The sequence below is a fragment of the Sinohyriopsis cumingii genome, chromosome 17 (genome assembly GCF_028554795.1).
Source record: "Sinohyriopsis cumingii isolate HCF-2022 chromosome 17, ASM2855479v2, whole genome shotgun sequence".
In the NCBI taxonomy this organism is placed as follows: domain Eukaryota; kingdom Metazoa; phylum Mollusca; class Bivalvia; order Unionida; family Unionidae; genus Sinohyriopsis; species Sinohyriopsis cumingii.
The window spans coordinates 58,259,385-58,283,775 of record NC_142977.1 but is presented as its reverse complement, the minus strand read 5'-3'; the positions used below and the strand labels follow the sequence as shown (position 1 = coordinate 58,283,775).

Below are 24,391 nucleotides of genomic sequence, written 5' to 3'. Positions count from 1 at the left end.
ATTTCATAACAATGGGAGAAGTCATGGTGGCTCAGTGTTGGCATGCCATTTCGGTTCAAAATCCTGTAATCAGATCAGCCCAGGTTGGCTATTAAGGTGTGTCCTTGGGCATTTTACTCTGCCTGCCTCAACACTAAATTACCTACTTGTGTTATTGTGCTATAAAACACCAAAACAAATTCATAATACTATGTATGCTTATCACAGTAATGTGATCTTATCATTGCAGCAAAGATTATTTCAGCTGTCTTGATAAAAATGTTTGTTTTGTAATTATATTACCTGCATATTATTCTACTTGTTTACTTACTTAATACTGGGATAAAATATTCATAAATAAATGATACTTTATATGTTGCTGAAAATGCAAATGCTTGATCCTCTTCTGGTTAAGATATTTAGGCTGATGAATTTTCTGAAAGAATCTTGTGAATTTTCTGCAACCATGCTGCTCGGTTTTTTTCCCTTAAATAACTGAAAGAGTTATTGTTTATATTGAGCTAACACACCTCACATCTTGACCTTCATGTGATGTCATTAAACATCAGTGTTAACCAGAAACAGGTTTATGTGGTTAAAAAATGTTTGTCACATATATATATTCACCTTTGTTAGTGTTATAACATCATGTCATAAATATCTTTGTCAGACTGTGACATAGCAACTTTACTGACTTAACTCAAAGTTTATAACATTCACTTTTGTGAGTGTTATAACATAAGATCTTAAATATCTTTATGTCAACTGTGACATAAACATAGCTACTTTATTGACTTAACTCAAAGTTTGAGTTTTAATTGATAGAGGATCTTTCAGAGGTACTCATTTCATATGAAATTTATGAAACTAGTCAGATAATCTCTGTATTTTGCAAGCATTGGTGAGTAAAAGAATGAAATTCTTCTATGAACTTTGTAAGTTTAATTTAAGCTGAGCACAAATGCAAGATTTTACTTAATGGCAGGAAGAAAAATACTGACTTTGACCAGATGCAAATAGTGCAGTGAGATGACTTATAAATGCATTCACATGCTGTGGTTGTTAACACCTTTCTTTTCCAATATGTTATGACTTTTTTGACATCAGAAGATGTAATTACATTTGTGACATTAAAACTATGATGTGGGTATATTAACGTAAATAAAAGTATTCGTATGATAAATATAATTTCTGACTTTCGTATATTACAGCATAGTTGTATAAATTTGCTCAAAATCCAAAAAGTCAACTAATTTCATAAATCTAGCTTCAAATGAAAACTCATTCTGATGTAAATCTCATACTTTTTTGCAGCCTCGAGAAAGAGTAGCCAAGAGAGTATCCGATTTGAAAGACCTAATTCCTAGTACATCAAAGAGACAGAAAATGGAGAATGATGTGTACCCGGATATATACATGACTGAATCATCCATGGAAGCAAGCCTGGACTCAATTGAAGAGTACTCAGAATCTGTTGGCAATATATCCATGGTAGACTCAGTAGTGACTGTGAATGTGCCTCAGGGGGATGAAGTAGAACAGGAAGTAGAACAAGAGCAAAACCAGGAAAATCAAGATAATGGTGCTCCACCTCAGAATGGAAATATGAGTAGCACTAAAACATCAGAAGCTGGTGGAGGAGATCAAGGAATCTCTCTTGTTTCTCTCCCAGTAAGCAGGAGAACTGACACAAATCAAGAGTTTGTCCTAATTCCTGTTACAAAAGACGACAGACAGATCACTATGGCAATACCAGTGATCCAGGCATTGTCCATGTTATCACAGCCTGCCATAGTAAATACAGGATTACAGAACAGTACAGAGATCACAGCTAGAACTGCTATTCAGGCAGGTGTAACATCCCCATTGGTAAAGAAGGAAACCGGAGAATCATCAAACACAAAAGTTTAGATAAATACAAGAAAAATAAGCTTGTTTGACAAAGATTCAGGCAAAATAAGCTTTGTTTGACAGAGACAATTTCAAGGAATAGTGCTAAAAACTATTATAAGATTTATGGGATGGGACAGTTAACATGTGTTAAACTTTTGTCATTCAAGTTGCTAAAGTAAAGAACATGTACATCATCCAACAGAAATGCATTTTCTCATACAGAGAGGCATTATCAGGTACATCAAGCATGACGTGTTCATTTCTTTGGCAACATGGCAATTTTTTTTTTTTTAGTGAAAACTAAAAAATAATGAGATTATTTGTCTGAAACAGAAAAAATTAGAATTTGTAAATGGCTAAAATGAATGGTATTAAAGTTGACTGAATTACTAATTTTTTTATTGAAACTAAAGACAGTGAAGCCAAACATTTTGAGTTACAAAAATTTGTGGTTATGCAACCACTTATGGGAATGCAACAATTGCACAAATTGGGGTTAACTGTTAATTTATCATATCTCTGACAATATCGAAAGTTTTGCTAGAGATAGTACTAAGGATCAAAATTAACTTTTAAAATTTTCTTTAAGTCTTGATATACTTTTGAAAACAACTTTTCTAATGAAAATTCAAGATCCTTGGACTGTATTGTAATACTTAATTCCTGTATACTCCTCAGAGTGGGTTTCTTCCACTCAAGAAAACCATATGCTTTGATAACTGCATCATACTTGATTTTGGTTGCATCTTCAACTATGTTTCCTCTACAGTGGCTTTATGATGGAATATGAAGATATTGATTGACATGTTGAAGGAAACAGTAAGGAATTCTTTATTTGTGGTGATTAACCACAGGGCTATGACATTACAAGATAGCACAAAGCTTATGTCACAATATACCAATAGCATCACAATGAAGGGCATCTAAACTGCCTTGTTATTCTTGTTGACGGATTAGATCAAGATCCAGAAACTTTACTCATGTACTTGTACACAGGGATGATGTATGAAGGTTTAGATGACCCAGGGGTCAAAAGAAACTTATGGCAATGATAATTCAAAAAGAGTAGAAGCTGTGAGTGGTGTAATTCCTGCTGATTTTATTTTTGCAAACCAAGCAATATGAAACACAGAAAAAAAAGCCATTTGTTTCAGAAATGGGATCAGGTTTTTATAGAATGTAGCATGTAAAGGGGGATATTTGTTTATACTGAATGCAATCAAGCTTGCATTAGGGAGCCACATCAGAGACAGGAAATATAACGTGGTCTTCTGAAAATAGGGCAAAGCTTTATTTTAAAAGGGTTGTTTCTTGTTTGGTGTCTGAGAGAGTGGATTTGAGTTTTTTTTCTTGTGGAAAATATGCATGTTTGTTTTTGTATTTGTTTTGGTGCCATCAATTTATTTTGGTCAAACCTTGTGCTGAAAATGGCATTAAACCCTACAACAATACAATACAATACAGTATTTTGGTCAAATTTTTCTGTTTTACACTAGATAACTACAGTTGTTGTGACAGTGCACTCCTGATAACAGTTTCTGCATGTATAGTGACTGGAATCAATGAAACAACTTTTGGGAACTAAACTTTATTTCAAAATGAAATAATATCAGGAGCATAAAACTTCATGCTGAGCCTTAATGAATTTGTCCTTCTGTGGTAATGGTGGTAAAATTGACATGTACATGTATAGTTTGACACAATATATACTGTATGTACTCACTTATAAGTCAAGTCAAACTGCAAACAACAAAGATCCTGATCTGTATGATGCCACTGCAGATCAGGGTCTATGTTGTTTGTTCTGTTGATTATGCCTAACAAACTGCACAGACCCAGAATGCGCTGGCAGATCTGGGTCTGTGCAGTTTGCTATTGGACTCAACTTATAAGCAATTAGACACAGTAAATAAAATTATTCAGAACTGATTGAGGTATACTTTTGGTAATGGATCATGTTTATGTACATGTAAATATCAGCTAATTTATCAGTGTTTGCATTTGCAAAGTAAACTGTTGTAAAAGTGCTGCAAAATCTGGTTATAGAGGACTGTCAAGAGAAAGGATAATTTTGTCCTTTATGGACAGATTTCCTTTACATGAAGGTCATGTAATAAAAAGGGATTGCAGTTATGTTGGTTACATTGGGCTCTTTGTAATGAAAGCGTTATAGTTTCTGAGTTTTAGCATTGACCAGAGGAGCTCTAGGTGGTCTGTCACCCATCAGTAGTCCAACCATTAGCACCAGTTTGATACCGCTACTCCTCAGCTACTCCAAGAATTGCCATGAAACTTTACACACACATTCATCACATGATCTAGTTGGATCTACATGAATATGGTTCCTTTGGGGTATCAAATATGGATGCCACAGTGGCCATCTTGAAAATCTTGTTACTGTTGCTCCTTCAAAGTCATACTGACATTGTGTTTTTGCTGTAAGATTTCTTATGTCTAGTTTGGCTTAAAAGAAAATGGTGTCCTTCAAACATCTAATATGGCCACCATAACAGCCTTCTTGACAGTCTTGTTATTGTTACTCCTTTCAAACTAATGGTAATATTAACGTGGAATTTTCACTTACATTTTTTTTTACGTCTAGTTGGTTCTAAATAAAGATGGTGCCAATTTCACAATCACTATGACCACCATGGCAGGTGTCTTGAAAATGTAGTTATTACTACTCATCATGAAAACAAAGTCATATGAACATGGGTTTTTTTTTCTCTGAAGACTTACTATCATGTCAAGGCAGTGAAAATGGTGCTGATCTCATGACCAATATGGCCACCTTGACAGCCATATTATATATGCAGATATGCCCTCTCAACAAGTGAAAAAGACCATTTAGTTTTCTCTCACTTTCTGTCTATCTCTGCACACACACACACACACATATATATATATATACACACAAAATCCTTTTTTGTTGATAGAGACACCAAGATCTTACAAACCATATAAAATAAAAAAGACCATTTAATTCCTGCTCCATCATTCTCATTGTCTGTCTTTTTTATCTTTAAAAGATATCTTACTTTAAACCGTATATAAGAGATCTTCCAAGTATAAAAGATATGAACTTGTCAGGGACTTTCTTTTCAGCTAGTAGAGCATCAGTCTGTTCAAGGGACTCTTGTTTTCCTTTTTCCAAAGACAATAATAATGCAAGGTACACTTACTAAATGTACCTCTCTTATCAACAGCTGTGTGTATGTATGATACTGTTTGTGGTGTACCAGTTGCCATGGATTTCATTATTACTACACAACAAAATAATAAACCCAATACACAGTGATCAAGCTAACACAGTGTTAAATGAAATAAAGGTGAAAATATTGCTTTTGCAGATCCATGAAAATGGCTAGCAGAAAAAAATACATGTCTTTACAGTACATGTTGGGTCTAATCTAGAGTGGAAAATATTGTTAAGCTTTTGGGAAAGATAAATAAACAGAGATACAGTTAAGACGAAACTATAGTTCATACAATTGACAACAATCAATAAAGTTAATAGGATACATTAAAAAAAACACAGCTTTCCTCTTAGCCAGATACAACTGCTGTCAATCAGACTGTTATTTAATACACATTCTGTTGGACCAATGGTTGATCTATAGGTGTTTTTTGGTGACGTATTCTATTATTATCTGTCGTCATGTTTATGAGGACTGCATCACTGATGTAGTGAATGAGTGGGTCTTTTCTGTACTCCACAATTTTGAAATAAAATGTAAGTCTCCATTCATAAATAGTCTTTATAGGTGTATCAAGAGAAACCCTTTAGTAAATTTCTTGTGGATATTACTAGTAAGGCCATAAACATATGATTTCTTGAAAAAAATAAAGACCTAGTTTTCACCTTTGCTCAATGATAGATCACCGCACTATCTCCAGATCTAATAACAGCTAGATGTGAAAAATTATGAAGTTGAATCTGATAGGTTGCATTTTTTTTGTCAGACAAGAACGAATCTGGGCATGTAGTTCTCATAGTTTTGTCCAATTGGCATTTTCGCTAGACTCGGCAGAGCATTTGCATTTCAGAGAAGTTGGATTTTGCTGCACCATCCTTGCATATGATCAGAGGCCACTCTACTAAACTTGGCCATGCTGTCTTCATGGACACTACATTTGTTTTGTCGGCTCTACTGGTCATAGAGCAGAAGAGCTCATGTGATGGACCTTTTTTTAAAACAAAATTCAGCACAAATTTGTTTACACTATTCCTCCACATCTATTGGGGAATATTGGCATGAAACTGTAACAACACATTCATCCCAAGGGTTAGTTAGTCCTAAATGAATTTGGTACCTGTTAGAATTCCAGTATGGCCACCATGGCAATCATGTTGAAAATCATATACTCACTATAATTACTGAATAGATGGATATATTTGCCTGGGGTTTCCACTAGAAGAATTTTTATCAAGTCTATTTGGCCCTCAAAGAAAATGGTGCTAATATGACATTCAATTTGGCTAACCATGGTGGCCATCTTGTTGTTGTGCCTTCTATATGAGATGATCATACTGACTTGTGGATTCATGAAACGACTTATGATGTCTAGGTGGTCATGATTGAAAATGGTGCCAATCTGACATCTGGTATGGCCACCACAGTGTCTATCATGAATATGTCACTACTAATTCTGAACAGATGACATGGAGTTTTCAGTAAAAGACTTATCTCTAGTAGGATGTAAATCAAACCAGCAAATATGGCTAGCATGGTAGCCATATACAAATTATTTTGCCTCCTGTAAGGATGTTTATATTAATGGGGTTTACTGAAAACTTTGTATAATGTCTAGTTGGCGCTAAACGAAAAGCATGCTGATATGGCTGCTGTGGTGGCCATCTTGAAAAATATGAAGTTCATATAGATTCAAAAATAGAAAATTCAAGGACTCTTAAAGACTGTTAATAGTTTTAAAGATAAAACGCATGACAATTCAAGATATCAATAGTTTTGTTTGCTCTTCTGTTCATAGATCATAAGAGATTATAAGATGGTCTGTTATCCATTATCTGTCGAGTTCCAAGTTTTGCTAGGATTGCTTGAAACTTTATACACACATTCATCACATGATCTAGAAATGAAACTGGTAGCACACATCTAGTATAGCTCCCATAGCAATATTTTGAAAATCTTACAGCAACTTCTCCTGAATCTCTTATCAACATGGGGATATCAAAAAAAATGTTATGATATCTAGTTGACCGTAAATCAAAATAGTGCCATTCTGATGTCCATTATCTCTTATTGCAGCTGTTTTGATTATCTTGTTATTGCTACTTTCCCCGATTTTGTTATTGCTGCTCTTGCCGAACATCATCATTTTGTTATGGGGTTTTCACTACAAGACTTCTTATGATAAATAGTTAGTCCTAAATGGAAATGGTGCAGATCTGATGTTCAGTATAGCAGTCATGCCAGCTTGAAGCTTGAAAATATTGTTATTGCTAAATAGTAATTCATATATGCATGAGAAGACAATTTATGATGTCTAGTTGCTACTAAATGAAAAAAGTGCTGCCTGGAATCCAGTATGGCCAACATAGCAACCATCTTGAAAATACTGTTCTTGCTACTCCACCGCAATGTTATGATATCTAGTTGATCCTCGGTGAAAATTGTGCAGATGTTCCATCCAACAGAACATTCAAAATGGCTACCAATGCAGTCATTTGAAACTCTTATAGCTATTTCTCCATAACAGAAAGCTGTATCAACATCGAGTTTCACCAGAACACTAATGATGGTATCTAGTTGGTCCTAAATGAAAATGGCACTGATATGATATCAAATATGACCACTGTCTTGAAAATACTGTCACTAGTCCTCAATGAAAAATCATACTGACAAGCAGTTTTCATCAGAAAAGACTATGGTGTCAAGTTAGTGCTGAATGAAAATGATACTGATCTGACAAACAAAATGATCATGATGGTAGCCATAATGAAAATTATGTTACGGCTACACCTCCCGAATTGATGGTCATATCAACAAGAGACCTCTTTTTGTGTCTTGTTGGTCCTAAATGAAACTTTTGCACCACAGACAACCAATGGGCCTGCAACAATGTACATATTGAAAATCTTGTCACTAATTCTTGTGATGGTCGTATTGACATGGGGTTTTCACCAAAAGTCTTCTAATGGGGTCTAGTTTGTCCTAAATGATAATGGTTTCAAGTTGAAATCTAATATGGCTATTACGGCAGCTAATTTGTAAACCTTGCTGTTCAAGAATATTGGAGATGGTTTAAACACTCTGCATTAAAATAATAAATGGTCTTGTCCTGAATTCCTTGAAATTCTTTTTCCTTGAGGGACTCTTATTTTATTAACTTAGACCTAGTGCTGGTCAAGACAGCCCTTTATTTAGCAAGGAAAAACTAAATCTTAGTTAATCTAGGCTTTAACATTTAAGATAATGCAGATTTTAGCATTAAGATAATCCAGACTTTAACAAGATGTGGGATAATCTAGACTTTAACATTTAGGATAATCCAGACTTTAACAAGATGTGGGATAATCTAGACTTTAACATTTAGGATAATCCAGACTTTAACAAGATGTGGGATAATCTAGACTTTAACATTTAGGATAATTTAGGATAATCCAGACTAACATTTAGGATAATCCAGGGTGTTGATTTACAAACAGATGAACATATACATAGTAGATTTGGGTCTTTGTTGTTCATAGTTACATGCATATTAAAAAGGAGCAAATATAGTATAATATTTGATTTAGAATTTAACTGTACATATGCTTGCACTTCTCAGTTTTTCTTTTACTATATATACTCACTTATAAGTTGAGCTGCAAACGTAGATTCTGATGTGCCAATCGGAATTTATTTTGTTTGCTGTACTTAGTATATCTAATGAACTGCATATACCCAGATCTGCCAGCACATTATGCAACGGCAGATCTTGGTCTGCACAGTATGAGCTTGGCCTGTAAGGAAGTTTATACAGGAGCCCTGTCGGCTCAGTGGTTAGCTTGCTAGGCTCAAGGCCAAAAGAGTGCAAGTTTGAATCCTACCACTGGACCAGCCTGGGTGAACTACCATGGTGTGTTCTTGTGCACCAAATAACCTACTTGTGTTGCAGTGCTGTGAAGCACCAAACTGGAGGAAAATATATACTGTGTTCTACTTAATGTACATACATACCATATATAAGCACAGACCCAGATATGTTGTTGCATAACGTGCCAGCAGACCTGAGTCTGTATAGTTTGTTAGTAGTAATCACTAGAGTCTCTATTGTTTGTTGATATGCAGGCGCATTATGCTATGGCAGATCAGGATCTTTGTTGTTTGCAGTTTGACTTGTCTTACAAGCTAGTATATACAGTATTGATCTTATCTGTTTGATAGACGTCTAATCCTTACCAAGATCATGGTGGTCTCTATTTTCTTGGGTTTTTTGGTCACATTTGTTTGTCCTTTCATAATATTTTTTAGATGGATGAACCAGAATAAATATGGTTCATATAATTCTGTGATAATACCGTTTTGGTTGGAGTTATTTTTCTTTCATGATATTTTTAAAAACAAAAAGTTTCATAATCTCATTTGGTTTCAACTGGATGTAGTTCTGTGTAGATAGAAAGTGGGAGATAGAAGCTCCAACACATTTTGTTTCTGAATTGTTTGCATATTACAGGTAAAACCCATTATAATGCAATTTGTTAAACTGTGATTCCGCTTATACCGTAATTGCAGCATGGGTCCCATTTTTAATTTAAGGTGATCTCTCTTTTTAACATTCTAAACACATGCTCTTGGAAAAGCTGATTATTCATATCCCTAGCAGATTTTAATCCCAGCACTGCATGTTGCCTTAACTTCACTGTTTTCACCATATTGCCATGAATACAATTCAAAACAGAAGTATATTTGATGTCTGATGAAACCCAGTGAACAAAACAAACAATTGATCAAGAGGTTAGTTAAAACTGATGACATTGAAATTTCAATGCACATTTTCTATGGGGAAGTTTTTTGAAAAATTTGTTACCGCAATCCCGCTTATATCAAGATGTTAGTCTTTGGACACCCTAGCATAGTGTTAAAACAGGTTTTACCTGCATTATTATTTGATGTAATAAAGAAGTTTGTAACTCACATACTAAAGATACAAGTACTGAAATTTATTTGCAAAACATTTTCTGTCCATATATTTTTATGTTAGGAGGCAATTTTTTCCCTGCATGGCATTAATATTTACATAAGTTTATACATCATTCCTTCATCCATCCAGTTGTCACAGTTTTGTGGGTTTTTTTTTTTCTTCAGATTCTCAGACACTAATTTTCTTGATCATAACAACTTTGGATGCCTTTTTGATGTGTGCAACAGCTTTACATCAAATGTAGGTCAGTTTGTGATTTATATTGTATGCTTTGGTTAGTTTACTTGAATTTTGCAAAGGAGGTGGGGTAGGTATTTGTGAAAACATATTTCTACTTGCTAGCAGAGTTATCATTAGTATGAGTTCTTAATTGGATACCACATCATTCATATCAGTCCACTATTGGATACCACATCATTCATATCAGTTCACTACTGGATACCGTATCATTAGTATCAGTTCACTACTGGATACCACATCATTCATGTCAGCTCACTATTGGATACCACATCATTCATGTCAGCTCACTATTGGATATGTATCATTAGTATCAGTTCACTACTGGATACCGCATCATTCATGTCAGCTCATTATTGGATACCACATCAATAGTGTCAGCTCACTATTGGATACCATATCATTAGTATCAGTTCACTACTGGATACCACATCATTTATGTCAGCTCACTATTGGATACCACATCATTCATGTCAGCTCACTATTGGATACTGTATCATTAGTATCAGTTCAATACTGGATACTGCATCATTCATGTCAGCTCATTATTGGATACCACATCAATAGTGTCAGCTCACCATTGGATACCACATCATTCATATCAGCTCACTATTTGATACCACATCATTCATGTCATTTCACTACTGGATACCGTATCATTAGTATCAGTTCAATACTGGATACCGCATCATTCATGTCAGCTTATTATTGGATACCACATCAATAGTGTCAGCTCATTATTGGATACCATATCATTAGTATCAGTTCACTCTCTAATACTGCATCATTAGTGTCAGTTCATTCTTGGATACCACATCATTCATGTCAGCTCATTATTGGATACCACATCATTCATGTCAGCTCATTATTGGATACCACATCATTCATGTCAGTTCACTACTGGATACCGCATCATTAGTATCAGTTCACTACTGGATACCACATCATTCATGTCAGTTCACTATTGGATACCACATCATTAGTGTCAGCTCATTATTGGATACCACATCATTAGTATCAGCTCACTGTCAGATACTGCATTGTTAGTGTCAGCTCATTAGTATCAGCTCACTGTCAGATACTGCATCGTTAGTGTCAGCTCATTATTGAATACCACATCATTAGTATTGGCTCACTGTCGGACACTGCATCATTAGTGTCAGCTCATTATTGGATACCACATCATTAGTGTCAGCACACTATTGGATACCACATAATTAGTGTCAGTTCACTGTTGGATACTGCATCATTAGTGTCAGCTCATTATTGGATACCACATCATTAGTATCAGTTCACTGTCAGATACTGCATCATTAGTGTCAGCTCATTACTGGATACCATATCCTTAGTGTCAACTCACTATTGGATACCACATCATTAGTGTCAGCTCATTACTGGATACCACATCTTTAGTATCAACTCACTATTGGATACTGGATCATTAGTGTCAGTTCACTATTGGAAATCAAATTTCATGGATTTCATAGTTGCATCAAACCACAGAATTAAAGATCCAATGACCTATGTTCCTGCTGTAGAAAACACAACTCCTTTCCCAATCGTTTGATATAATATGTCTGCATACAAGTCCGATCCAGCTGTAAGCAGCAAAGAACATGTCCTGTCACATTAAGTACCAGCAGATCAGGGTCTATTTTGTTTTTTCTGGTGATTACTTCTAACAAACTTCATAGACCCACATCTTCCAGCACATTATAGAACAGCAGATAGTGGTCTGTGCAGTTTGCGGTTGGACTAGACTTATAAGCAAGTATATATGGTATTTTTTAAAAATGTCTTTTTTACAAAACTACAAATATCGGTGATACCCATGGGAAAAAAATATTCAATGAGTTGAAACTGCATGATTTCACAGATATTTTTTCAGAAAAAGTCTGACAGTATTGTAAAAATGGTCATGTGTTAATATATTAGCATAACATGGCTGCATACATTGATAACTGAATTCACAGATAAGGCCATTAAAAAACTGCTGTTCTCATTTGTTGCCAACTTTTTATTACCCCCCTTTGAAATAAATTTACCACCCTGTGAAAGAAATATCACCCTTACCTAATATACATAAAGGCAAATGTAATGCAGCAAATTCTAAGAACTATCACCCTTACCTAATATACATAAAGGCAAATGTAATGCAGCATTTCAAACTATCACCCTTACCTAATATACATAAAGGCAAATGTAATGCAGGAAATTCAAAGAAATGTCAGTGTTGGTGGTCATGGAGTTTAAAATGTCCTCATGCCATAAGGAATAGCACCAGAAGTTGTTTCATAACACAATATATTAATCAGACTTCAGACTATTTGTTTCATGACTTAATATATTAATCAGATGACATACTATTTGGATATTTGTTTCGTGACAATACATTAATCAGACTACACACTATTTGGCTATTCGTTTCATTATGCAATATAGTCATCAAATATACTATTTGGCTATTTGTTTCATGACACAGTATAATTAATCAGACTACTTACTTTTTGGCTATACAACTTTTATGCATCAGAAATGTGCTTATTTTGAACAAATTTGGAACAAACAAAGTGTTTGATACAGCAACACTGATTAACTATTATGAATCAACTGTCAAACAAAAAGGTGTGTGTGTGTGTGTGTGTGTGTTTTGATATTTAATGTAGCTTTAATAATCTTAGTCATATCGCTACGATGTCTGCATTGTGGCAGTTTATAGTTATGTCTAGCACTGGGGCATCATGCCGCAGACACATAGCATCATGTCCCACCTAGTTACATTATCCTGACACCAGGCTGACCAGTCCTAACACTAACCTCTTAATGCTGAGCACCTAGTGAGGCAGATATTAGAACACATTTTATGTCTTTGGTAAGACTTGGCTGGGGTTCAAACGTGCAACATCTGAAGCGGATGCTCTAACCACTTAGGACACTGGAGTGGTCAAACAGAACAAGAACTTCAGAGGTATTTTAATCATTAAAGTTTAAAAAGTGAATACTCTTAAGTAAAAAGTATTTTTTTTTCACTGACTAGTTTTTATATAAAAATTATCACATATGAGGGTGAATATTTGAATTTAACTTTTTTATTTCTTTGAACCTGTCAATAAGTTTAATGCCAATATATATAAAAAAACACTCTTTAAAATAACCTGCAGATGCATGTGATGTCAAAAAGGTCAAGGATGGCAACATACAAATTTTGCTGGAGAAAATTCTGCTTCTGCGCAAAAAGCATACTGTAAAATTTTGGGATTCTTGGGGACTCGCCGACCAACATTAAGGCTGACTTTGATAAATCTGTAGATGCAGTTCTCTGTTATAGCTTACAATTTGATTTCATTGTTTTAAACGTATGGCTCTGATTCCATGGAAGATGATCAAAGTTCTGGAGGACTGTCTACAATTGGTGATGAGAAGTGGCTGTTGTGAGATGTGACCCTATTGAAAACACCTTGCACTACAACACAATGGAACCTGCTTATTTATAACTTGGAAATCAAACAGCTTTGAGACATAACAGAATAGGTCATTTATATCCAACTTATGCCACATTGCAATAAACTGTATGCTAATTCCGAACAGTTTTTCCTGACTATGACAAACAAATACATGCACACCATTTTTGTGACTGGTTAAACTGGATTGTATCAAAGATGCCTAGCCTTTGACACTTTTCATACATCCAGTGAACTAAAAAGCTCCCTCTCTCTTTCTGTCTGTCTGTCTCTCTCATGCCTTTAACCCCATCTCAGTTCTTCAGCAGTTGGTTGATCATTAAGTGTTGTGTATTGGTTTGCTTCAAAACACAAACACAAGTGTCCCTCAAAGGGACTGATGTTCTACTGACCAAAAGGAATTGCCAGCAATTCAGGATAATACCATTTCTTCCTTTTAACTGCCAAGTGTTGCAACCATATCTGATCTTCTTGATTTTCAAATTCGCTGATGTGGTGGACATACTGGATTGGCACCATTTTCATTTAGGACAATCAAGGCATCATAAGAGGTCTTAGGATTGAAACCCCATGTTCATAAGACTTTCTGTTTCGAAGGAGTAATGATAATAAGATTTTCAAGGTGACTATATTGGATATCAGATTGGCACCCATTCCCATGTAGGATGAACAAGACATTGTAAGTCATTTGGTGAAAGCACAATGGCCATCTTGTAAGTCAGATCAGCACCTTTTGCATTTTAGTGAAAACCCCATGCTGAAATGACCACTCAATGAGAAGAAGTAGTACTAGCAAGATTTTCAAGATGTCCACTGTGGTTGCCCTACTGGATGTCCGAGAAGCTCCTTTTTTATTTAGAACCAACTTGATACCATCAGAAGCCATTTATTAAAACCCACTTGTTGGTACCACCATCCAGGAGGAGCTGAGATAATATTAAAGATAGCCACTGTCGTCACCATATTGGACGTCCGATTGGTACCAATTTCATTTAGACCATTAAGACATCATGAGAAGTCTGGTGAAACCCCATGGAAATATTACTTGCTGGTCTGAAGCATTAACGATAACAAGATTATCAAAATAGTCACTGTGGCAGCCTACTGGACATCAGACTGGTACCATTTTCATTCAGGACTGACGAGATATCATTAGAAATCTTGTTGTAAAACCCCCATGTCAATATGAATTTCCATTTAGGAGAAGTAGCAATAACAACTTTCAAAAAGGCTTCTGTGGCACCCATATTGGATATCAGATCAACACCATTTTTATTTAGGCCAAACTAGATATCAGAAGAAATATTTAATTGGAAACCCATGTTATTATGACCATCCATTTTAAGAAACAGTGATCTTAAGTTTTTCAACTGCCACTATGGTGGCCATATTTGATGTCTCAGTGGGACCCTTTTCATTTTGGACCAAATGGACCATGAGATGAATGAACAGGATCTACTTGGTCCTATTTTGAAAACCAATCCACTGATAAATTGAATGTGACCACAAGGTAGAAGGATACCCATGAATGGATGACTAGGTATCACCTAACATTGTCAAAAGTAGATTACTGTGATCTATAAAGATGTGGGAAGAAAAAGAAGACAAAAGAACATAACTCATTGTACTTCTGTAACATGTAATGATCATAGGAGTTAGTTATTTTACAACAAGTTGAAAACTGTTCTGAAGTAAGTTTAGCTATTAAATGTACATGTACTTTTCCTTTAGAAACAAAATTCATTCATTCAGATAAAACATTCCTTAATTTAATAGTAAAGATCCAATCAAAATAATTCCATTGAGAAACCAGTCTAAGATGTGGATTTTCAAGGCAACTTTTGAAGAAGTGATGATCTAATTGGTTGGGTTGATGGTGTGGAAGACTGAGGATTGAGAAAGGACACCTGATATGAAAACGTTCCCTGGGTTGAACTATTAGAAATACGTGTCCACTCTGTGATGGAGATCAAAACTAGTTTTCTGTCTTTTGTCATGGAACAGTCTGGGTTGTGCCTGACATCACATCCAGCATATGCTGGGGAACTGCCTGCCTTTTCATTGGTGATATACAGTGGATTCTTAAACCAATAGGGGCAAACCCATCTGGCATGATGTACACTCCAGCTAGCACCCTTTGGAGGTTGCTTTCTCATAATGACTGCATCCTCTGCTCATTGGTTCCTTGTATATTATCTGATACAGAACCCTGTCTCAATGTTAATTCCTTTGAGAAACTGCTCCTTTTGCTGGTTGTGTCATCTTAAAAGATGTGACCTGAAGTTCTCTTAAAGATGATACAAACTGATCTGTGGTTAAGCTTGATATCACTGGCATGTTTGGATGTCCTTGTTGCACAGGTCTGTATGCTTTTAATGCATCTGATTGCCCTGCTGTTTTAGATGTTTTGGTGGCTTCTTCAATAAGTTGACTAGAGGTGAATTTTGGAGGAGCCTTAAGGATGTCTTTAAGTATGGAGTGACCACTGGCTGGCTGTCTCACAGCAGAGTTTTTATTTTCAGACTGCATAAACAGTTTGCCATCCTTGGCTTGAACTTTTCTAAAAGTATGACTGACAAGACCTTTAGATCTGTGAGTCTTCATCTTAAAGGATATGCTTCCTCTGCTGGCTTTTAATTTCCCAGATTCCTCACTTGAATCATTTGTATGAGATTGTCTTGCACTTGGGTCAACACGAGTTGGTTCCTCCTGATTTGTGAAAATTTTATTTGAATGATTTTGGTTGTGTGCAGTTTCACCACCTGATCCATGTGTCTGCATTGAAATATTAGCAGAGGCTGCTGGATCAACCATTGCTTTTGAACTCGCAACATTGGGAGTAACAAAGGTTGTCGTCCTTTGACTATGATTTCCATTGGTGTTTGGAATGCCATCCATTTCAACTCCTGGATGTCTAGCAGATGACAGGATGTTTAGAAACGAGGCTGGTCTTCCTTCCCTATCTTGTTTTTGTGTGGTGCTGTGTCTTGAAATACTTTGCAGCTGACCTGTATGAGAATGAATGGAGATAGAAGGACTTGTTTGCTTTAGTAATTCACAAAGTGAATTGCCGCTAAATACCAGACTTTGAGAATTACTTGTCTGCAGCAATAATTCATCTTCTACATGAGAATCCACCTCCATTGGTTGGTGAAGAAGTTCCAATCCAGCTGTTGAACCAATTACGTAAAGCTTGTGTCCCGATTGAAGTGGTTGTCCTCCTATAGCTGGATTACTTGGCTTGGCCATTGCATGCCTGTCTGATGACATGCTCATTTCAATTTGTCTATGGGAGCTAATGTCTTTTGACTTATGTGAAAGAGACCTGTTGTTAGAAGCCTGCCTGTGCTGTTGGTTCTCGCAAGGCTGCTTATTTTGCATATGGACATGTCCCAGTCCTCTCTGGCCATGCTCAGTGTAACCATCCCTTTGTATCAAGGAAGAAGCATTCTGCATCTGCAATTGCCATTGTTGTCTCTGATGTTGTTGTTCAAGGGTTTCGTTTGGAGTCTGTGTATGTGGAACAATCATCCCTGAGATGCTTGGCTGCTCAAATGATTCCTGAACACTTTGTTGAAGTGCATGAGTGCCCAGGGCTTCTGCAAAATAATGCTGGTGAGGATTATTTGCAGATGCTGCACTGGGCTGATGGATTTGAAGCTGCTCTGTGGATTTGTTTTGCACTGAAGTTTGTATCAATGCTTGCCTAAGAGACTGCTTGGTGGCCTGAAGTGGAACTGGTGTTTGGGCCATTCTCTGAATCTGAGTGGATTGTGGCTGACACATTTGACTAATGCGAGGATTTGCTGAATTCACTGTCTGTACTGCTTGATTCACCTTCCGGCTTGTAGCCTTAACATTTTGAACATGATCTGAAGTTGTTTGGATAGGAATCTGAGACCCAAATTCCTGTGAAATTGATGGTCCTGTATGTGATTTCTGATATAACTTGTCATCAGTATTTCTCTGATGATCCAACATAGTAGACTGCATGTAGCCTTGTGCTTGAATTGTTGGGCTATGATGAGTATTTCCTTGGGTCACAATCACTGAACTAGACACTGGATGGGAAGATAACATTTGCATGGTACTGACAGTTGAATTTGTGGCTGTAGAAGAAACTTGGGTCCTGCTGAGAACAGGTTGCACTTGATTAGCTGGACATGGCAGCTTTGTGCTCAAAGTCTGTGTCTGATTTTGAACTTGCTGAAGCTGGTTTCTGACAGCACTGAATGGATTATACACCTGCTGAGATTGGTTAGAACTTGTATCAGACATATTCATAATAGATTGATACTGATTTGACAGAGGTGGCATAGTGTTTATGACTGGATACTGGTTTTGATTTGACATGTTGTACACCAGATTGGACATTAACTGATTGTGAGTAGATATTTGCTGATTACGGTTTATGAATTGTTGCAACTGCGTATGAAGATTGTCTGACACTTGATTCTGGTTTACAGAGTTAGGTTGCATTGTCTGAACAGGTTGAAAACTGTTTTGTGAACAGTTATCCAAAATGTGTTGAACAGATACTTGCTGTGCTCCCTGAGGAATATTGGTCTGAAGCTGTGTGGGACCTTGCATCAATAGTTGAAAAGTCTGTGGTGGGTTTTGGGACGTCACATGAAATGTCTGGATTGGAGCTTGAGAGGAAACTTGTACTTGATTTATTGGAGTTTGACTAGATGCTTGTAACTGTTGCAACTGTGGGATCCAGCTTGGTTGAGAGGCTTGAAAATGTGGAATCAGGGTCTGAACAGAAGCTGGATGAATCCGATGATGCTGAGATGCTGACATTTGGTGGATCTGTGTTGAATGAGAAGCTTGCATTTGTTGAATCTGTGTCAAATGAGGAGCTTGAATAGACTGGTTCTGGGTTGTAGTAGGAGCTTGCATTTGTTGAATCTGTGTCAAATGAGGAGCTTGAATAGACTGGTTCTGGGTTGTAGTAGGAGCTTGCAAAGTCTGGATTTGTACCTGAAGAGGCTGTTGTGTGGAATAGATCTGAGCATTACAAGAAGTCTGCACTTGCTTGCTTTGTATCTGCTGGGATGGTTGGTTTTGTGCAAACTGTGACTGGACAGACACATTCAACGGGGTTAAAATTTGCTGTGTACCTTGAACATGCTGTACTGATGTCCTCTGCAATGCTGCCATATGCCTCAACGGCTGATTTTGACCACTGACATATGGCTGCCTCTGTGAAGAAAGAAGGGTAATTTGAAGAACACATCATATACCCAACCCATGTTTAATAATCCTTTATGTAGATAACTGAAAATTTTATGCAGAAATAACTTTTCTGCTTTCAGTAACCAAGACCTTGAACTTGGACCCTTTTGACCTAACAATCAGCAGTCTTTTTTCCTTACTTGAAGTGCAGACATTCACACAGTTTGGTCTATTTCTGTAACATAGCACTAAAGTGTGGAAACTAGTATTCTTCTTCCAGCCACAGTGGTTTTGACCTTGAACCTTTTGACCCCAAGATCAATAGGCTTCTTCCCTACCCCAAGTAAAAGTCATCCACAGTACTTGAGGAATGTGATGTAGAATTGATGTTATTCTGTGGAAACCATTTTATTATTTCAGTGTCACCTTTTCCTTTGACCATTTCACTCCAAAATCAGAAGTTTTTCTCTATCCCAAATGTAAGTCATCATCAATGTTTTGTACATATAGATGATGTAGAAGTCAAGGTATTGTGTAGACATTTTTCTTCTTTTAGTCAAAGTGACTGTAACCCAAATCAAAGTTTTTCTTAAACCAAGTGTAAGTTAACAATCAAGTTTGATAAGATGTTGGAGAAGTCAAGTTATTGTTCAGTAACTTATTTCTTCTTTCAAGTCACAATGACATTAATCTTTGACCCCAAAATTAAGTTTTCTTTCCTACCCCAAGAGCAAGTTATCCACAAAGATTGGTTTATCCACAAAGATTGGTAACTGTAGATGGTGGAGAAACTAAAGTTATTGTTTAGAAACAAAACTGATTACAAATGGACAACAATGCAACATGATACATTTCTGCCTTACAGTCCGCTCACATTCAGCACTCCCTTATAGTGAAGGTAGTACAGGCATTTCCTTTATGCCACTTTGCCATCACAAAATAAAATGAGGGTTGTCCTTACTGTACAAGACTATAAGGAATTTGATAATGGAGTAATTCCTGGTGTATCAAATCATGGATCAATAATAACTTTATACAGTGCATCATACACTTGAGTCAAATGAAGCAACAAAGTACAGGACTCCTTTCTGACAGAGACCAGTCTGTCACAGGTTAAACTCCCTTGAAGCTTGTAATGTAAAGCCATTTCAATCACAGTAATCTGTGCAGAATTCCTTCGATAATGACAGATTATATGTCTGCAGCCAGTCCCAAACCCAGGACCTCCCTACTTGAAGTTTAAAGCCATCACCACTGGGCCATGCAGCCATTTTATACTAGATACCACTGGGCCATGCTACCTGGACCTCCTGATAAATACAATCATAAACTTTCACAACTATGAGAAACAAAGTCAATGAAATGAAGCTAAGTGAAAAAACTTTGTAAATTCAGTAAGGCACGAAAAAAAGGTCACAGTTACATTTTTCTCCATTGTTGATTTGTTATTCTCAAGTTAAATGCCAGTACTTGCAACTGTTTCAGAGAGATGGAGATATATTGGGATGGAAAAAAAATTAGTTTAGTACCATTACCACAATCCAAATGCCAGTAGCTATATTTGGCCAAAGCTTTGCTACAAAAACAACAAAAGATTATTAACTGTGAAGTGGAGCTGTGGATTTGGAGTGGAGAAGTGTACTAATTGTCACGGAATTTTTATTGCCGCTATAAACCACAAATTTAAAGACCCAACAGTGGTCCTTCTATGGAAACAATAAAACTCTTTGCCAAATTCACAAATGACAAGATCCAACACAGTCATCCTTCTAAGGAAACAATAAAACTGACAAATTCACAAATTAAAAGACCCAACACAGTGATCATTCTATGGAAACGATAAAACTCTTTGCCAAATTCACAAATGACAAGATCCAACACAGTCATCCTTCTAAGTAAACAATAAAACTGACAAATTCACAAATTAAAAGACCCAACACAGTGATCGTTCTATGGAAACAATAAAACTCTTTTGCCAAATTCACAAATGTAAAGACCCAACACAGTGATCATTCTATGGAAACAATAAAACTCTTTGCCAAATTCACAAATTAAAAGATCCCACGCCATAATCTTTCAAAGGAAACAAGAAAACTCTGCCAAATTCACGAATTAAAAGACCCAGCATGGTGATCTTTCTATGGAAACAATAAAATTCTTTTGTCAAATTCACAAATGTAAAGACCCAACACAGTCTTCCTTTTATGGAAACAATAAAACTCTTTCCCAAATTCACAAAGCTAAATATCCAACACAGTGATCTTTCCTCTGAACAATAAAACTCTTTGCCAAATTCATATATTTAAGTATGAAAGAAAACATCCTTTTTTTTGGGATGGGGGCAACAAGGACAAATATTGACAAACACAAAAATAAATAAATTTACATTAACCAAGGATGACTTACATCTGTTGGTGCTGTGGTAGCCTGAGACGTAGGAGAACTGTTGTTAAGGATGTGAGTTTTTTGTAGCAGTTGTTGCTTTAGAATCTGCTGTAACTGTATCTGCTGCTCAACCAGTTGTTGCTGAATCTTCATCAACTGACACTGATGGTGCACATCAGAAGGTGTGACCTAGTATTAAAAAATTTACTGTACGTGAGTTTGCATTGGGCCACCAAGTTTGTGGACTTCGTGGTTGCTACAAACTATGCATTTAAAGAACCAATAAATGATGACAGTGCTAAAGAAAGAATGGGATTCATTTCCCAATCCACAAATTCAAGGAACAATGAAAACCAATTATTCAAGTAAAATGTTCCTTCTAACAATGCCTAACATGATTGTAATACCTTAGGCGTAGAACCACTAACTCACAAATCCACTCCCAAGTTCAGCTTTCGCTACTTTGAAGCCTAAAGTTGTGTGCCCACATAGAAAGAGTAAGCTGATAGTGATCATGATGATATATATAATCTTCAAACAATTGATACTGTCACGTTTTTAATTTACTGGATGCCAGTTTGATTTATATAAAAATACAAAAATAAATTTGTTGGTGCAAGTTGGTCACATGTAGATGAGATAATCACATTAAGAAAAAGAGAAGAAAAAATTGTGAATTTCTGTTGTATGAGTGAGAAATATTAATGTCAAATTTTAATTTTTGACAACACTTAGCAAATCACTTAAACTTGAGGCATTAAAAGGGCTAGCTGAATTAAGAGATGAATGTTGCCTTTTGACCCAGCTGATTATTATATGCAAAGAAATATTTTTTGCCTAGGAATCAAACACATGCACAAACACATACACACAGAGGAGACAGCGATAAAATCTATCAAATACTTACATTAGTTGTTGCTACGTGTCTTGTTGGCTCAGTTACACTGTTTGCTGAAACAACTGATGTAACTGCCTGTGCATTTCTTGTTGCATTGGTTGTAATATCACTTAAAGGACCAGTTGATTCTATAATAATAACAAAATATATTCTGGGGTCATAAAATATTTATAAAATCAGTAGCTTCTTTGCAACATGGCAAATAGTGTTATATGAAAATTACTTCCACAAAACTGGAATTCTGGACTTTTTTTTTTACAAGAGTCACAAGAAGACATATCCCATCCCTCCCCCCATGAAGTAAAAACTATGACCTAGTACTGACAATATTTATGCTAGTATGCTATGGCCCAGCACTCTCAATTTTCATACTACTCTATGGTCCAGCACTCTCAATTTTCATACTACTCTATGGTCCAGCACGATCAATTTTCATTCTACTCTATGGTCCAGCACGATTAATTTTCATACTACTCTATGGTCCAACACGATCAATTTTCATACTACTCCATGGTTATGAACTAAGAAACAGAAAAGAGCACAAAGCAACAAGTGTTGTAAAATTCAACAAATGATTTACTTCTGTCCAATAAAAAGTGAAAATTTAAAAATCACTCATAGTATTGTAAATTCAGTCTCAAATAATCTTAAAAGTTCTATCACAGGTCAGAATGTATAGAGTTTTAATTTAATTCCAGAGGTATTCATGGGAAATTTCCTTTCTGGAAGTTTCTAAAGTCAGAATCAAGACTGTATCCTTAACTGTTTAGAATAAACAATTAACAGAACATTTAATCTATACTCATAGAAAAATATTAGCTATGTATTATATTTACAAAATCAATGTCACTGGTCATGTACACCATTAACTTGATTTTTGACATAGATCAAGTATAAAATACAGATATACATAACATATAATTATCGAGAAAAGCCAACAAACAATGCAAATTAAATATACACAACACAGCACTCTATTTTTATACAACTTGTGCTAGTATGCACTGGTCCAGCATTCTCAATTTTATATTACTTATGCTATTACACTTGTTATATTTAAATTCTTTTTTGTACACTTTGTTTCCATGGTGACATAAGAAGTATTGAACACAGAAAATTCCTCTACACAACCTGTTTGACACATGCACCTACTGAAATACTTTGAAATGTTGAGAGTTTATGCTCCAGAAATGGAAAATGTTTTTGGACAAAGAGACATATGGATGCAGCAATAGCTATATCCACACCTCTCTATATTACAACTACATAACACATGGGATAAAAATAGAAACACTTGAATTTCTGAAGCTGATTTTGGTGTCTGTGTGCATTTTTTATTTTTAACCATGCTGTAATAATTATAGTCATATAGCTATGATGTCTGCAGTGTGGCAATTTATTGTGATGTCTAGCAGTGGGGCATCATGATACAGACAAGTAGCATCATGTCCAACCCAGTCAGATTATCCTGACACGAGGCTGACCAATCCTAACACTAACCTCTTAATGCTGAGCACCAAATGAGGCAGCTATTAGAACCATTTTTAAAAGTCTTTAGTATGACTCACCCAGGCTTCAAACCTGTGACCTCCAGCATCCAAGGTGGATGTTCTAACCACTTAGGCCACCAAAGCAGTCTCGAGGATGATGCTGGAGTGTGTCAAACTAAAATGTAATGGTGAAGAGATACTGCAGCAGCTCCAACAATAAGTATTGACATGACAAGAAGGACAGGGCCTGCATGTTGAGCTGATGAGCATGGCATTGATATAAAATGTGTGACCTTCACCCAAAGTTAAAAAAGGGTAAGCAAGTGTGTCACAGAATGATTTGTCTTCATAATGAGTCATCCCAAGTAAATAAAAAAATCAATCAAGGATTTAGGAACTGTAATCAAATGAGAAAACTTTGAATCGAAACCTTCATGCAATTTTTTTCTATGATTATGACCTTGACCCCAAGGTTAAAGTAGCAAGCGTCTCCGAGTTTGCATTAGCTTCATAATGATTCAACACAATTAAAGAAAATTTAGTTTGGGAACATAAGCAAATAATTTTTTTTAACCTTTACTTTCATTCATATTTTCTATGACTACAGCCTTGATCCCAAGGTCAAAGGGAAAAGGGAGTGTCTCAAAGAACTAGCTTCATAATGATTCATGGCAAGTATGACGAGAATCAAGAGATTTTAAAAACATATGCAAATAAAAGTA

General features: G+C 36.0%; 2 protein-coding genes across 2 annotated transcripts in view; one reads left to right on the top strand and one right to left on the bottom strand.

Annotated features, from left to right (window-relative positions):
• Positions 1-12,259, top strand: part of LOC149778840 (uncharacterized) — a 114,449-nt gene extending 102,190 nt beyond the window's left edge. The window contains exon 25 of the mRNA XM_089939592.1: positions 1,294-12,259. Within this exon, the coding sequence (XP_089795718.1) occupies positions 1,294-1,890 (597 nt within the window). The 3' untranslated portion in view covers positions 1,891-12,259. The remainder of the gene's footprint in view (positions 1-1,293) is intronic.
• Positions 12,260-15,337: 3,078 nt separating this feature from the next.
• The window catches only part of LOC149778839 (uncharacterized), a 37,619-nt gene continuing 28,565 nt past the window's right edge, over positions 15,338-24,391 (bottom strand). Inside the window, exons 12-14 of the mRNA XM_089939587.1 lie at positions 22,189-22,307; positions 21,303-21,470; positions 15,338-18,923 (exon numbers count right to left, since the gene is read on the bottom strand). Coding sequence (XP_089795713.1) covers positions 15,939-18,923; positions 21,303-21,470; positions 22,189-22,307 — 3,272 coding nt within the window. The 3' untranslated portion in view covers positions 15,338-15,938. The remainder of the gene's footprint in view (positions 18,924-21,302; positions 21,471-22,188; positions 22,308-24,391) is intronic.